The 14,190-nt window shown below is 45.1% G+C and overlaps 1 protein-coding gene across 7 annotated transcripts in view; it reads right to left on the bottom strand.

The window, feature by feature from the left end:
- ADAT1 (adenosine deaminase tRNA specific 1) overlaps positions 1–14,190 on the bottom strand; it is a 42,437-nt gene that overhangs the window by 570 nt on the left and 27,677 nt on the right. For 3 of the 7 annotated variants that reach the window (XM_067543421.1, XM_067543424.1, XM_067543427.1), the window contains one exon: positions 9,479–9,565. In XM_067543421.1, coding sequence (XP_067399522.1) covers positions 9,479–9,565 — 87 coding nt within the window. Of the gene's footprint in view, positions 1–24; positions 1,356–7,502; positions 8,735–9,478; positions 9,566–14,190 lie in introns of those variants that run through there. The other 4 variants (XM_067543425.1, XM_067543423.1, XM_067543426.1 and 1 more) reach the window with 2 other exon arrangements.

Genomic DNA, 14,190 nt, shown 5'->3' with positions numbered 1-14,190 from the left:
CAGCCCTGTGAGAGGCCAGTCTGCACTGAATGCTCTTGCTGACACTCCTGGCAAACAGGCAGACATACAAATATTAATTTGCAAGAGTTTTTTAGGAATAAATGGAAAGAGGTGTAAAGCCCTACAACCATCCTATCTCAGACCCATGGACCTAGCAGACATATCATCTGGCCTACTAGGCCTCTTATGAAACAGCATATGCCTAAGGGAGATGTCACCTGCTATCTGAAGCTTTCTAGGTTTCTGGGAAGATGGTTAAGGAGCTCTGTGTTGTGAAGGAGTGAGGGTTTCTAGACACTTGGGGCTAGTGTTCCATGAAGTAAAGAAGATTCCAGGCTCCTAGAAGATCGCTCTGGTCAGTTTTCTCTAGGTGGGTGTGTAAATTCTGCCCAAGTATGACCTGTTCCTACCCCCTCTCCTCCACCAGTCTCATGCCTTCTGACCAGCAACACAGTGGGGGTCACTTTGTACAAGCAGACTACAGCAGACAGTGTGGTGTTAGCCATGTGGGAGAGCAGTGAGGCACAGCCAGTAGTGGGCATCATGAGCAGACCCACATTCCTGAGGAGTGGATTTGGTCTAATTTTGCTGGAGGAATTAGGGCAGCTCTTAGCCAGAGGGGAAGGGGCTGAAGTTAAGAATAATCTGTTTTGCACTCTAAGATGGCATGGTGGTAGAACAATGGAGTAAGAATCTTTACTAGTCTGCCTAGGATCATGAAAGAGCTAAGCAGAGCATCATAACTTACTTAACATGCTACTGAGATGGTGCTTGTCTCACAGGCGCTAGCGCATAATAAAATGAGTAAACTACGCCACAGCATGCACATGCAGGACACAGAGTTCAGGCACAACTCAGCTTTCACATACTTCATTGCTATCCACTTGCGGTTATAGTAAATAAACTCCGAGTAATTGCAATTAGCAATTTATCGGGGGCAGTTCCAAGGAAAGGCACACCGTAGCACTGCCCTTCAGAACAGGTGCAGCCTTCAGCACTGAGCCACAGGCACAGAAGACCCCTGCTAGTGATCAGCCAGTCCACGGGGAAAGAAATAACCAAGAGACATCTGCCTTGCAGTGACACGACAGGTAAAAGGGCTCAGGACCAAGGTGGATAAAAACCAATTTTTAATTTTTTTTTATTTAAATTGAATTTTTTTTTAAATCCTCAATAAAATACTAAATTTCTCTCTCATTTGAAAAATCACAGTTACAATTAAATCTCATCACAAACATGCTAAACCGACACTTACAATCTCATAAAAATGAATGAATGGCTCCAGTCTGTCCAGCCTAACGACCAGCTCTTGCTTCTTGAAAGTTCTGGGCTTTCAGTGTCGGTTTCTCAGGAGACTAAAGTCACACGTGCAAAGAAAAAGACAGGCTGGATAGGATTGTTGTTGTTATGTGCTTATGTGGTGGTGGAGCTGGGCCAAGCAAGGCAAAGGAGTTAGTTAAGGCACTGTCTTAAAGACAGAGAGACAAGGGACGGAGGCAGAGTAGAAAGGTACAGTGGAGTGGATTGGAAAGAAAAAGGGAAGACATTATTCAGTACAAACACAGCTTCCTATATTCCCGCACACTTTTGCCATAGAAAAACTGGAAGATCGCTCGGTTCATTTATGTCTCAAATTCTCCTTTTTGCATTGTTAACAATAAACACTTCATTGACATGGTTGAGTCCTTATGACCAGGCTATACTCTACCTGGTAGAGCAGACATTGATGGAAGGTTGATAGATACAGTGTATGAGAAGGAACTTGAACAGTGTGCAAGAAATACTGAAAGGAAATTTGCCAGTTTAAGCCTTGATGGGTGGAGCAATGTACACAATGATCCAGTAATGTGCGCCTGTGTGACAAAAGAAGATGAGGTTGCATATCTTTCAGAAACAATAGATACATTAGGAAATGCCCACACAACAGAATATTTAAAAGAAGTGGCAGTGAAAGCTGTAATAAATAGTGAACAAAAATTGAACTGTCACGTGTGCAGTTTTGTCACAGACAAATGCTGCAAATGTAGCAAAGATGAGAAGATACTTAGAAGAAGAAATGGAAGGATGCTACTTAATAACATATGGCTGCAGTGCCCATTTAATGCATCTTTTAGCCAAAGACTTAAATACGTCTTCTCCAGGAATAAAAGAAAATGCTGAAGTCTCAAAATACTTCTCTAACAACCATTTTGCTTCAGCTTCACTGAAGAGAGCAGGAGGATCCAAACTAATTCTCCCTCAAGATGTTTGATGAAATTCTGTGGTTGATTGTTTTGAACAATTTATTAAGAACTGGCCTACTCTCATAAAACTTTGTAAAGAAAACCGTGAATAAACAGATGGAAGTATCTCATCCAAAGTATCTAACATTGGATTAAAGAGGAATGTAGAGGATATGTTCAGTATACTGAAGCCTATATCCATAGCCTTAAACAAACTTCAGAGAAATAGTTGCTGCATTGCTGATGCTGTCAAAATTTGGAAGGCACTTCAAGAGACATTGAAGAAAGAAATACCTCAAGAAAGTTAAACTGCAGGTAATAAAGAAGCGAATGGATCAAGCACTAACTCCACCTCATTTTCTTGTGAACATTCTCAACCCCAGATATAAAGGTAGATGTCTAACTTCTGAAGAAGATGATGCTGCCATGGCATGAGCATCTCAAAATCACTCCTCAGTTATGCCAGTCATAATAAATTTCAGGGCTGGAGCAGAACCATTTAAACAGTACATGTTTACTGATGATGTTTCGAACAAAGTCACTGCTCTGAATTGGTGGAAATCATTAGCCAGACACCTTGAAACTGAGTTCCTTCAGTTGCTAAGCCAACTTTTCACAGCAGTAGCTTCCTCTGCAGGCACAGAGAGAATATTTTCATCATTTGCTATTATTCACTCAAAACTAAGAAATCGACTGGGAGTTGAAAAAGCAGGAAAACTTGTATTTTTTTTCAGTCTATGAATAAAAATGACAGTGGGAGTGGGGAAGGTGAGAGCTAGTTGTAGAAGTTTTAAGGACAGCGTACGTTTAGTGTTGCGATGACTTGTCTGTTAGAGTGAATAAAATTTGAAAATTAAACAAGGAAGTTTAAGGACAGCTGTCAGCTGGCAACTCAGGAGACTGCTGCAATTGCAAATGTGAAACATTGATGTACCATTTCAGACTTAGTGTAATAAAATATAAGTGCTGTTGTGTCTGTGTGTGTGATTTAGTTCTTACCATTCCTAAGGTACTGCTGCTGCATCTGCAGCTTGACACAGGTAATGAGTATTATGTACTATTTCCTAAATGAATACAAACCAAGTTATCTAAAAAATTACACAAAGTGTACTCCTCCTCGATGTTGTAAAATTAACAAATGTTTTTAGTGATCAGATTTGCACCATTGTTTAAGAAATATGTGAAGTAGTATCAGTGGGAAACTTAATTTAGATCAATGATTTTCTCTTGGTGATTTAAATCAATGATTTAAATGATTTAAATTGCCTTGATTTAAATCAATCCACCCTGCTCAGGACACAGCCATGCCTCCCCAGCTCAGATTACAGTGCATGGATACTAAGGAAGCACAAATAAAGTGCAGTATTGCTGTTTTAGGGCGTGTTTACACTGCACACTCCTTATGGCAGGATGTAGAGCACTGTCACTGCACGCCCCCCCAGCACAGATTTATGTAGCAGTGTAGAGGGTGAGGCACTACTTCAACAAGTAAAGAGACACCTGAACCCCTAGGGAATGTACTCTACACAGCTCTCTACCTGTGCAAGCTGTTCCACCCCCGCCTACACTGCTATTTTTAGCAGCATAGCTTCCCACTACCCTTCTGGTGCTGGCGCCTTTTCCTGCCACAGGGAAAGGCTATGGCAGGGGGGAAGGCAGCAGGGAAAGACTGACAGCTCCCTTCTTCCAAAGCCTTTCCCTGTTCCCTCCTCACTGCCACGTGTGGCTACATGCTGCTGGATGGACACAGTCTGCTTTCCACTGCGGTATGTAGCTACACATACCCCATACATAACTGCCAAGAGTGTGAGGCACAGACATACCCTTCGTTTTCTCTCCCCATTCCTCCAGCATATACCCAACTGGCACAGCACATTGGCATCACCTCTTCTAAGATCTCAGCCACTGGGGAGCAACAACTGTGATGTGAAGAGAGTTCTGATTACACCTAATGGGTGGTCACAGACTTGTCTCTTTGACCAGAGACTCCCCTGCACCTGGATTTACCCTCCTGGTATTTAAGGGGCTGCAGGTAAATTTATTTACCTCAGAGATCCTGGCCCCTCCCCCTCCTTTTTCTTCTTTAATCTGAATTTATTGCACAGTGTTTGTTTATGCTTTTCTCAAAGCACATCTAATGTCAGAAGCATTTCCGATCCCTAGAGGCAGCTGCTCAGTCTCGTCAGTCTAGATCCCATGCCCTTAGAGCTCTAAAGAATGGCATTAAAAACATTCTTGGACTGATTCACTCCTGTTAAAGAGGAAGCAACTCCCCTCCTTCCTCGCCAAGGAACCTCTCCTTCCCCTGGTCCCTACCCTGGCTCAGCCCCTAGCAACTCTTAAAATCCCACACTCAAATGAGGTAGCTTTTTCTATGCATTCCAGACGCTGACAGCCCCTTTAAGAAATGGCATCTTTAGATATTTCTCCTCCAACTACTGGCTAAATGAGACCGATTTATTTAATTCATGCCCATCTTCTGCCTGTGGCTTTGGCAGGGATTTTGAATCTGCACCTAGAGAAGGTGCTCTCCAACCCATTCAAGGTACAGTGTATCAGAAATGCCACAAACGACAAACAAGAGAGCCAATCATTTGGCCTGTATCCCCAGAGTTTTGGCTGAGATGCAGTGTCCTTGAACACTTGTGGTGAAGATCCTTGTCACTTTTTGCTAGAAGTGCCGTGTGAGCCCTCCTGACCTAGTCACATTCCAATATGATCACTACATTTGCTGCCTATCTAAATTCCCCTCATGCCTCTACAGCTAATTACATCCTTATCCCTAGGCTACTGTGTACTATTGGTGGGGGTACTACTGTGAGCTGCATTCAGAGAGCAGCGAGGGGATCCCTGGATATAGTTTGTAATTCTGTAAAGTACTCGGATACTTGAGCAAAAGCATTACATCAATCAATGTTATACTAGAAACGTTCATATGATCAGCCAATGACAAGCAAGAAAGGAGATGATCTATTCTCCCGCAGCCACAGGCAAATCTCTGAAAACATCTGACACATTGGCACATGCACATGTTCAACACCTACTCTTCTCCAAGGCAAAAAGAAAAGAAAACAAAACAAACCATTATTAAGTTTCAAACTTTACTTTCAAGCCCCCATCCATACTTGATATTACAAATCTAGTTAGTAAAGGTATCTGTGTTAATATAATGTACTAGGACATGGTATCAGAAGGACATTCTGATTCAGAAATTAGAACTATACTAAATAACTGCAGCGCACATAAGTGGATTAAAAACTGGCTGATAGATCTTCAAAACATACTGGTTAATGGGAAATAGCCCTCAAATTGGGGCACATTTAATAAAGTCCCTCAGAGACTCTGTTTTTGGCACTGTTTATTTATTATCTTTATCAATGCTCTGGAAGAAAATATAAAATCATTGCTAGTACTTGTGCAGTAAATAATGATGAAAAGAGAGCAGTCATACAGACTGATCTTGATTGCTTGGCAATATGGACCTATTCAAAGATCATGCTTTTTAACATAGTGAAATGTAAGGTCATGCATCTAGGGTCAAAAATTCCAGACCATATCTCCAGAATTGGGGACTGTACCCTAGAAAGAAGTAACTGTAGCAAAGCTTTTGATACCGTCTCCCACAATATTCTTTTCAGCAAGTTAAAGAAACATAGGTTGTATGAATGGATTATAAAACGGACAGAAAGCTGGCTAGATCATTGGGTTCAATGGGTAGTGATCAACAGCTCAATGTCTAGTTGGCAGCCGGTAGCAAGTGGAGCACCCAAGGGGTTAGTGCTGGGGCCAGTTTTGTTCAACGTCTTCATTAATGATCTGGAGGATGGGGTGGATTGCAACCTCAGCAAGTTTGTACAAGACACTAAGCTGGGGAGAATAGTATCTTTGGAGGGTAGAGATAGGATACAGAGTGAACTAGACAAATTAGACGATTGGTCCAAAAGAAATCTGATGAGGTTCAACAAGGACAAGTGCAGGGACCTGCACTTACGGAAGAATCCCATGTACTGCTACAGACTGGGGACTGACAGGATAGGCAGCAGTTTTGCAGAAAAGGACCTGGGGGTTACAGTGGACAAGAAGCTAGATATGAGTCAACAGTGTTCCCTTATTGCCAAGAAGGCTAACGGCATATTGAGCTGCATTAATAGGAGCATTGCCAGCAGATCCAGGGAAGTGATTATTCCCCTCTATTCTGCACTGGTGAGGCCACGTTTGGAGTATTGTGTCCAGTTTTGGGCCCCCCACTACAGAAAGGATGTGGACAAATTGGAGAGAGTCCAGTGGAGGGCAACAAAAATTATTAGGGGTTGGAGCATGATTTATGATGAGAAGCTAAGGGAACTAGGCCTGTTTAGTTTGCAGAAGAGAAGAATGAGGGGGGATTTGATAGCAGCTTTTAACTACCTGAAAGGGGGCTCCAGGGAGGATAGAGAAAGGTTGTTCTCAGTGGTGGTAGATGACAGAACAAGGAGCAATGGTCTCAAGTTGCAGTGGGGGAGGTCTAGGTTGGATATTAGGAAAAACTTTTTCACTAGGGGGGTGGTGAAGCCCTGGAATGGGTTACCTAGGGACGTGATGGAATCTCCATCCTTAGAGGTTTTTAAGGTGCAGCTTAACAAAGCCCTGGCTGGGATGGTTTAGTTGGGGTTGGTCCTGCTTTGAGCAGGGGCTTGGATTAGATGACCTTCTGAGGTCCCCTCCAACCCTAATCTTCTATGATTCTATGACAGTGAGAGAGTGCAGGGTACTACACTTGTTAACTTCAGCTAAGCTTTTTCCTCCTCTTGCACTTGTGCTTAACTGAAAGTTTATAAGCAAGTTTTGAAAGATGTACCCGGACCTACTAGTCAAAGGACTAAGCCAACCAGCTATGATGAAAGATACCAATGCTGCCATATCCTCAAGGCCTCATGCCCTGCAATTTAAAGGAATTAGCAATCAATCCCTGGAGCAGACAAGCTCTCCACACTTGATGTGTTGCAATTAAATATAGTGCACATACAGATCCTCCAGGTGAGAGGTGGAGAGAGGAAGAGAAAGCAGAGTACAGTTGAAGAGGTAGGTGAGACAGACTGGCATGGAATCCCAAAGCTCAAGTAGATGCTGTTATGAAGGAGAGCCTGATCAACCATCATAAGTAGCAGAAAGACCTGGGAACAGACTTGGACTTGGCTCACAGGAGGTAACTGGTGACTTCAGAAAAAGATGTGTCAATGGAGTAGAGGGGGCAGGTTGCAAGAGATCAAGAAAGGAATCAGAAGTCAAGGCAGGAATTTAGGAGGCGAAATGGGGATGAGCAGAAAGAGGAGATGGACAGATGGCTGTCAGAGAGTGGAGTCTACTAGCTTAAGGTAGGGGATACCAGGATGCACTTGGAGGCAGAAGAAAAGGAGCTGGGTGAGGCAGACAGGATCAGAGAGAAAGGCAGCTAAACAAATGAGAGCCAAGAGGGGACAGTTTGAGAGCTTGGAAACTAACAGTCTGCTCAGAATCAGAGCCCAGAATGAAGAAAGAATAGGTTGTGAAGGGTGGGGTAAGGTGAAGTGGAAGGGGAAAGAGCGGTTTGAAGTTACCTGCTACAGTGTTTTGGTCGGTGGAAATTAGCTCTTGGGCTCAAAGAAAGAGAGGTGGTTTTTAGCAGGAAAGCAGCACAGCTGGCTGAATGGAGAGTTAAGTTCCCCTGCTGTGTACACAGCTTGCATAGCCTGTATCAGAGACACTCATATCTGTGTCTGCTGAACCGTGACAGAAGGAAAAGTCCAGAGACAGTAAACAAGAAAGGACAAAAAAGGCACAGGAAATTACAAAACCACAAGAATCCTGTAAAGGCCTGAGGTGAAAGTGTTATGTAAGCAGCACATGGCCAGCCTTCCAACCACGCATCAACATACCCACAATGCACCACACAAACTCAGCTCCTACCATCCCAGTTATGAAGAAGTCATGTTGGACAAACAACTGAAATAGAGCTCCCAGTGCAGTGCTGTGACTAAAAAAGCAAATCCTTGGATATTTAAAAACAGGTTAATATCCAGCAGGAGTAGGGAGGTGGTATTGTCTCTCTCTATTCGGATAACATGTCCACTCTTCAGGTCCACACTTTTAAAAGATGTGGAAAACCTGGAGAGGGCTCAGAAGAGCTAAAAGAATGATTCAAGGTCTAAAAATATCTGCCTTACACAGTAAGGGATTTAAACAGTTCAATCTGTTCAGCTCATCAAATAGAAGGTTAAATGGCAACTTGATCATAGTCTATGGGGAGAAGATATTTCAGGGATCTTTAAGCACAAATGACATCCAATGGTGGGAAGCTGAAAAATACGAACTAGAAATAAGACCTTTTTTCCAACAGTTGGGGTATTTAATCTTTGGAACAGATTAACAATGGATGTGATAGATGCTTCATCACTCGGAATCTTGATATCAAGATTAGATGTCTCTTTCTAACATATATGATCTAGAGTTCAGCCAGAAGTGATGGTCTTGATGCACTGGTGGCGGAGGGAGTTCTATGGTATCATATGCAAGTCAGATTAGATGGTCAGAATGTTCCCTTCTGGCCTTACAACCTAGGCACTGTTCTTTCTAATATCATCATGAAATTCCAGAGTGTAAAATTCTCACTAGGTAAGAGAGTTTCTGCTCCTACTGAAAATGTCTATCCACAAAACAGATACAGCACTGGAAGCAGACATGCAAGCTGTTCAAACACATTGGCCCTCACTCCCCATGTGCCTTAGCTATGGCCTGAAGGGAGCTTTTAGTCCTGGACTTCTCTCTGCTGCCACCAGTGACTTCACTGGCAATTAGTAACAACTACAACAGTGATTTTTGTGATGTGGAGACCTGTCCACTAGGAATTGCATTGACACCTAATCATTTCACAGCTACTGAATAGTGGATAATTATCACAACTGGATTGTATCTGCGCCAACACTGGTTGGATTTTAACCTGATTGTTTCTCATCCCTGCTCACCTGAACTAGTAAGTCCCTCAAGAACTTTTTCATAACATGGTCTCACTTGAATAGAAGAGGTACCATCACGTCTAGCTCTAACAGGGTAACAGATGTAAGAAAACACATACTGCACCTGTCAGTATTCAAATGCTGTATCCTTAAAAAAGTCAAATTTTAATGCTGACCCCAGCAGAAATCAAATTCCCTTATAATGGCAGCCTCTGGTTTCATCAGAGCCACTCTTGGGCTCTGTTGAGATCCTCCTTATAACCAATCAGAAAGAGAATTCCTCACCTGAGAGATTCTGGCAGATTCTCCTGTGAAATACTAGCCATCAGCCTTTGGAATGCATGGAAAAGTTCCACCTTACAGATCCGGGACCTGATAGGAAGAAGAAACTGAATTCAAATCATCAGCCTTAGGATAAATAAAACAGCAGTTTTGCTGTAGACATCTGGCACATTAGGCCTATAGCAATGATTGATAATTTGCTTCTACCCTCAATTATAAAAGCTTTGCCTGGGATAATCTTTCAAATGACTAGCCATCTCCCAGAGCACTGGTTCCCAACCTGTGGCCTGGATGCCAAAAGTGGCCTGTGGGGGCTTTCAAAGTGGCCTGCCACTCCCCTCCCGCTGGCTGAAGAAGGAAGCCACTGCCTAAGGATCCAGGCGGAGCACATTGCCACGGGACTAAAAGACCAGTGCAGGCTTCTTGCTGCAGCCAAGAGGATGGGAGATCACCAGTGGCTGGGGTTGGAGGGAAGCGAATGTTGCCCCTTTCATTACCAAAATGAGTTCTTTCCACCAGGTCTGGGACACGAAGACCGGAGGTGGAACCATGAGCACTGAGTCCAAGGGATGTCTGCTCGGGGTGTACACTGACGACAGCCGCTTTTGGAGGGGCCAGAGGCGTAGCCTCGTATACTGTACCATGTAAGTACATGCCAGCAGCTTGAGGCAGACCTGTGCTGTCGCTGGGTGATCCGTGACCTTGGAGATGAGGTCTGACATAGTCCAGAATCAAGCTTCTGGTAGAAAGGCTCTGGCCTGGGTAGAGTTGAGCACCACCCTGATGAATTCTATCCTCCGAACCAGCACCAAAATTGACTTTTGCTCATTTATCAGCAGGCTCAGTGCCTGGAAGGTGGCACAGACTATGCTGATGCTGCATTGCACCTGCCCGATGAGCCAGTCGTCGAGATGGAGTGCAGGTCTACCCATGTCTTCCCTGCCCTGATGAACCTTCTGTGGTCAGGGAAGATGGAGATGTGCAAGTATGTGTCCTTTAAGTCGAGGGCAGCATACCAGTCTCTTTGGTCCAGGAAGGGAATGATAGTGGCCAGGGAGACCATGCAGAACTTCAGTTTCTTAAGATACCTGCAGAGGCGACTCAAGTCCAGGATAGCCTTTTGCCTTTGAGATTAGGAAGTATCAAAAGTAAAACTTTTTCCTCCTCAAGTCTTGAGGAACCTCCTTCATGACTCCCACATCTAGAGGGATTGTGCCTCCTGCATGAGGAGTTGCTCATGAGAAGAGTCCCTGAAGACAGAGGGGGAAGGAAGGGCGGGATGGATAACAACTGAAGGGAATAACCAACTGTCACTGTGCTGAGGACCCAACAGTCCGATGTTATAGTGGTCCATGCTTAGCTGAAGGGCAATAGACAGTCCAAAAATAAAGGGGGAGATGAGACTGAAGTGGAGACAGCTGCAATGGAGACTGGTACAGTGCCCTCCGGTGCACCTTCAAAAGGCCTGTTTGCGCCTCCACAGATGTCTTTGAGCCCCCGACTGGGAGGCCGAGGGCAGCGGGAATGGGTGACGCCATTTGTAACCCTTATCTTTCCTCTTGTAGGGCTCATGTCTCAGAGGCCCTGAAAAAAGACGGTTACTAACCTTCTGTAACTGTTGTTCTTTGAGATGTGTTGATCATGTCCATTCCAATTAGGTGTGTGCATGTCTCATGCACAGTTGTCAGAAGGTTTTTCCCCCCATGATACCCATAGGGTCAGCTGTAGAGCTCCCTGGAGTCAAACTCTCATCGCGCCCTATATAGGGCTCCGCTGACCCGCCAGTTCCTTCCTGCCAGCAGACTCCGACAGAGGGGTAGACGGGTGCGTTTGGAATGGACATGAGCAACACATCTCAAAGAACAACAGTTACAGAAGGTTAGTAACCATCTTTTTTTCTTCAAGTGCTTGCTCATGTTGATTCCAATTAGGTGACTCGCAAGCAATCCCACGGACGGTGAGGTTGGAATTCAACAGTCCACTGATTGCAGGACTATTCTACCAACTGCCGCATCGTCTCTGGCTTGGTGAATGATGCACCATGAAGGTGTGGATAGAACACATTGATGCCCTACAAATGTCCTGAATCGGTACTTGAGCTAAGAAAGCTGTTGATTTTGCCTGGGCCCTTGTAGAGTGGGCTGACAGAGGTGGAACAAGCACCTTTGCTAGGATGTCTTAATGCACAACGTAATCCATGACGAGATCCTTTGGGAAGAGACAGGGAGGCTCTTCATTGTATCTGCCACTGCTACGAAAAGCTGAGATGTTTTCCTGAATGGTTTCGTTCTCTCAGTGTAGAAAGCCAACGCCCTCCTAATGTCCAGGAAGTGAAGCCTCCATTCCAGAACGTTAGCATGTGGTTTGGGTAGAAGATTGGGAGAAAATTGTCCTGGTTTGAATGGAACTGAGAAACCACCTTTGGAAGGAAAGGTGGGTGCAGCCGTAGACAAACCTTGTCTTGAAAAAGACTGCATGAGGGGGCTCCGACATCAGTGCTTTAAACGCCAAAAGCACAGAAGAGACACCCTATCAATGGGATGAGGAAAGCATCTGTGATGGACCCTGGATTGTGGTTCTAGAAGGAGCAGAACTGGGTGCACTTCCTGTTGGACTCATCATGAACAGATCTATCTGGAGAATCCCCCACCTGCAGAAGATGTCACTCGCCACATCTGGGCGGAGAGACCTCTCATGGGCCGAAACTGCCCTGGTGAGGTAGTCCGCCAGTATGTTCCGCAACCCGGGAAGGTAAGAGGGTTCTATTTGATTCTGTGTTGTATGCAAAAGTGCCAAAGGTTGAGGGCTTCCTGGCAAAGGAGAGAGGAGCGAGCACCGCCCTGTTTGTTTATAGAAAACGTTGTTGTCATGTTGTCTGTCCGAACAGCAATGCACTTGCCCTTCCAGTGAGCCTTGAAGGCTTGGCAGGCTAGACATACCGTTCTTAGCTCTCTTACGTTGATGTGGGAGGACAAATCTTCCTGCGACCACAGCCCTTGGCCCCCCAGCCTGCGTCTGAAGCATCCATCACTAGGATTAGGGTGGGAGACAACCCTGAAAATGGGACTCCTGTGCATACCTGATGACAGTCTAGCCACCAATAAAAGGGTTTCTAACACTGATGCTGGGTTGTCTATGCAATCCCAGGAAGGTCGGTAGACTGAGGACAGTCAAGTCTACAAAGGTCTGAGGCGAAGTCTGAACCACATAAGTTCAGGCCACCAGGTGGCCTAACAGCCTCAGACAGCTTCCGACGGTGACTATGGGATGACGTTTCCATTCCTCTATGATGGAACATATGAACTGGAATCGAGACACTAGCAGAAAAGTCAGGCTAGGGTTGAGTCTGATTGCCCGTATGAATTCTATTCTTTGTATAGGTTTCAGGACTGACTTTGATACATTGACCAGAAGGCCTAGTCTGGCAAACGTCAGTTTTATGAACTCCAAGTCCAACTCTACCTGTTGTCTGGAGCGACCTCTGATCAGCCAATCGTCCAGGTATGGGTAGATTTGAATATTCCTCTTTCTGAGGAACGCAGTTACCACTGCCATACACTTTGTGAATCCTCTAGAATCCACTGAAAGGCCGAACAATAGAACCGTAAACTGGTAGTGTGACTGATTGACCATGAATCGGAGGAATCTCCTGTGCCTCAGGATGATCGACACATGGAAATATGCATCCGTTAGGTCGAGGGCGGCATACGAATCTCCTGGATCCAGAGAGGGGATGATCGATGCCAGGGAGACCATTCAGAACTTCAACTTTTTCAAGTGTCTGTTGAAGTTTCTGAGGTCTAGGATCAGTCTGAGACTGTTCTTGGCTTTCAGGGTTAGAAAGTACCAGGAGTAGAAGCCCTTTCCCCTTAGCTCTGGAGGAACTCCCACTGCTCCCACTTCTAGAAGCTGCTGCACTTCTTGAATCAGAAGTTGATTGTGAGAGGGGTCCCTGAAGAGAGACAGGGAGGGTGGGGAGTGGGAGGTTGGGAAGGAGCTGAATTGAATGGAGTATCCCAGTTCTACCGTGCGTAGTACCTAGCTGTCTGACATAATCTGGGCCCACTCAAGGTAGAAGTGGGATATGCAGTTTGAAAACAATATGGATGGAGGATCCAGAATCTGGGTTGGTATGCCGTCCTCGGGCGCACCCTCAAAAGTTATGTTTTGGACCCGGGGATTGTTTCCCTGAACCTCCCCTGTCTGGATGGGGCTTGATATGGCCTCCTTCTATTATTCCTGCCCCATCTCCGACCAAAGTCCTGTCTTTGTTGGTGCTGGGGTAATCGAGGGGACACCTGAGGCCTGAAGTGCCTTCTCTGGGTAGCTGGCATATGGAGACCCAGGGATTTAAGGGAGGCCCTTGAGTCTTTCAGACTGTGCAGTTTCGAGTCAGTCTGATCCGAAAATAATGACTGACCCTCAAAAAGGGAGGTCCTACACAGTCTGTTGGATTTCATGAGGTAATCCCAAGGCCTGAAGCCATGAGCTGCAGCATGTCGCAATCCCTGAGGCCATAGTGTGGGCTGCCACATCAGCCGCATCCAGTGCTTCTTGTAATGAGGCTTTCGCTGTTGCTTTACCCTCATCTACCAGGGCCAAGAATTCTTTTTTAGAATCAGGCGGAATGGAGTCTGCAAATTTAGCCATAGAATCCCAGGTGTTAAATGACTAATGACTTAACACTGCCTGCTAGCTTGCTACTCTGACTTGCA

The sequence above is a fragment of the Emydura macquarii genome, unplaced genomic scaffold (assembly GCF_026122565.2).
Source record: "Emydura macquarii macquarii isolate MOO-44397 ecotype Brisbane River unplaced genomic scaffold, CSIRO-AGI_Emac_v2 contig_839, whole genome shotgun sequence".
NCBI classification, from domain to species: Eukaryota; Metazoa; Chordata; order Testudines; family Chelidae; genus Emydura; species Emydura macquarii.
This window is presented reverse-complemented; position numbering and strand designations above follow the sequence as displayed.